Here is a 1292-nt window from a genome sequence, read left to right on the forward strand (position 1 = left end):
GCTTCACTCCTATACTGCATTTGCAGGGGTTCTGCACCCGTCTTTGACCCTCTCGCCAGAAAAAACTGAGGCACTCAGACTTAAGAATTTTTCATACACTTGAAGGGCATAAGATTGTCTCCTTGGCCTTCACAACCACCCAGGATGCCCAACTTCATGATCACCTTTTGACAAATGGCAAAACTGAGGCCCAGGGAAGGCCAGTGGCTTGCTCAGGCCATACAGAGAGTTAATGCCAGAGCCTGACTCTCAGGCCAGTGCTCCTCCTTTTGCCCATAGTACTGGGAGCCCAGGATGCACTGGGTGAGCCATCTACTGAATGGAGAAACCCTCGGATTTAGGGGAAAGGTACCAGAGGAACCCTGAGCTCTGAAGCCACTAGCCAAGTGGCCATGGGGGAGTTCCTGCCCCTCCCTGAGCTCTGCCATCCCCTCTATAGGGAGACAGGTTTGGTGGTGATGGTCCTTAAAGACTCTGCTGGCTTCAACCTTCAGTGTGTGAGACCTGGACACAGGCTGCTGGACTCAGCACCCCTGTCCCTACATCCCTACTCAGAGTTGGAGCCTACTCAAACTTGGCTGTGGGTCATGGAGGGATGAGTAGAGGAGCCTCTGGGTTCCAGACTGGAGCATTCACTCACCCACAAGCCACACACGAGGGGTTCCAGAGTGGATGCACAAAGAGGTCCCCAGAGTCGATGGGGATCACCTGCTCGGAGCCCTCCTTCACATCAAGGTTGTACGCGCCCAACACCACCTGGTAAGTCAGGGAGCTCCTGCGGGAGGAGGTGAGGTCAGTCTGGGTCTGACTGGCTCACCTCCCTCCTTCCCCATCATCACCCACTCTCTCCGGCTGCCCGGGCCACAGGCAGGGACAGGGTAGAGAACTCACGAGATGCAGTGGCCCGCAGTCATAACCCAGTCGGGGGCGATGAGGCTGCCACCGCAGGTGTGGTGGAAGCTTCCGCTTTTCTCATACTGCAGGGAAACCTGGTGGCCCAGGAAGAGGGCCTGAGTGAGCTGGTCCCCACCACGAGAGTTGCCACCGGTGGCTGTATAGGTTGTGCACTGTGCAACTCTAGAGGGCGCCATTCGCACAGAAAACAAGAGCACACTCTGAAATGTGCAGTGCACAACCTGCACAGCTGCCCGTGGCGGCCCCATCATTTTTCCGTGGGAGTCACATTCTGATTCTCCAAAGCCTCCCTGCACCAGGACTATGACCTCCCTGGGGACCCCAACGTTCTCTACCTTCTGTCTCCTGAGAGCCCTTGATGGCCCTCTGTTCTATCA

At 56.4% G+C, this 1292-nt stretch overlaps 1 protein-coding gene across 1 annotated transcript in view; it reads right to left on the bottom strand.

Moving 5' to 3' along the window:
- The window catches only part of LOC105505982 (chymotrypsin-like elastase family member 3B), a 17747-nt gene that overhangs the window by 12038 nt on the left and 4417 nt on the right, over positions 1 to 1292 (bottom strand). Inside the window, exons 3-4 of the mRNA XM_011933966.1 lie at positions 892 to 989; positions 641 to 775 (exon numbers count right to left, since the gene is read on the bottom strand). Coding sequence (XP_011789356.1) covers positions 641 to 775; positions 892 to 989 — 233 coding nt within the window. The remainder of the gene's footprint in view (positions 1 to 640; positions 776 to 891; positions 990 to 1292) is intronic.

This window comes from Colobus angolensis, unplaced genomic scaffold (assembly GCF_000951035.1).
Source record: "Colobus angolensis palliatus isolate OR3802 unplaced genomic scaffold, Cang.pa_1.0 Scaffold130, whole genome shotgun sequence".
Classification (NCBI taxonomy): Eukaryota; Metazoa; Chordata; class Mammalia; order Primates; family Cercopithecidae; genus Colobus; species Colobus angolensis.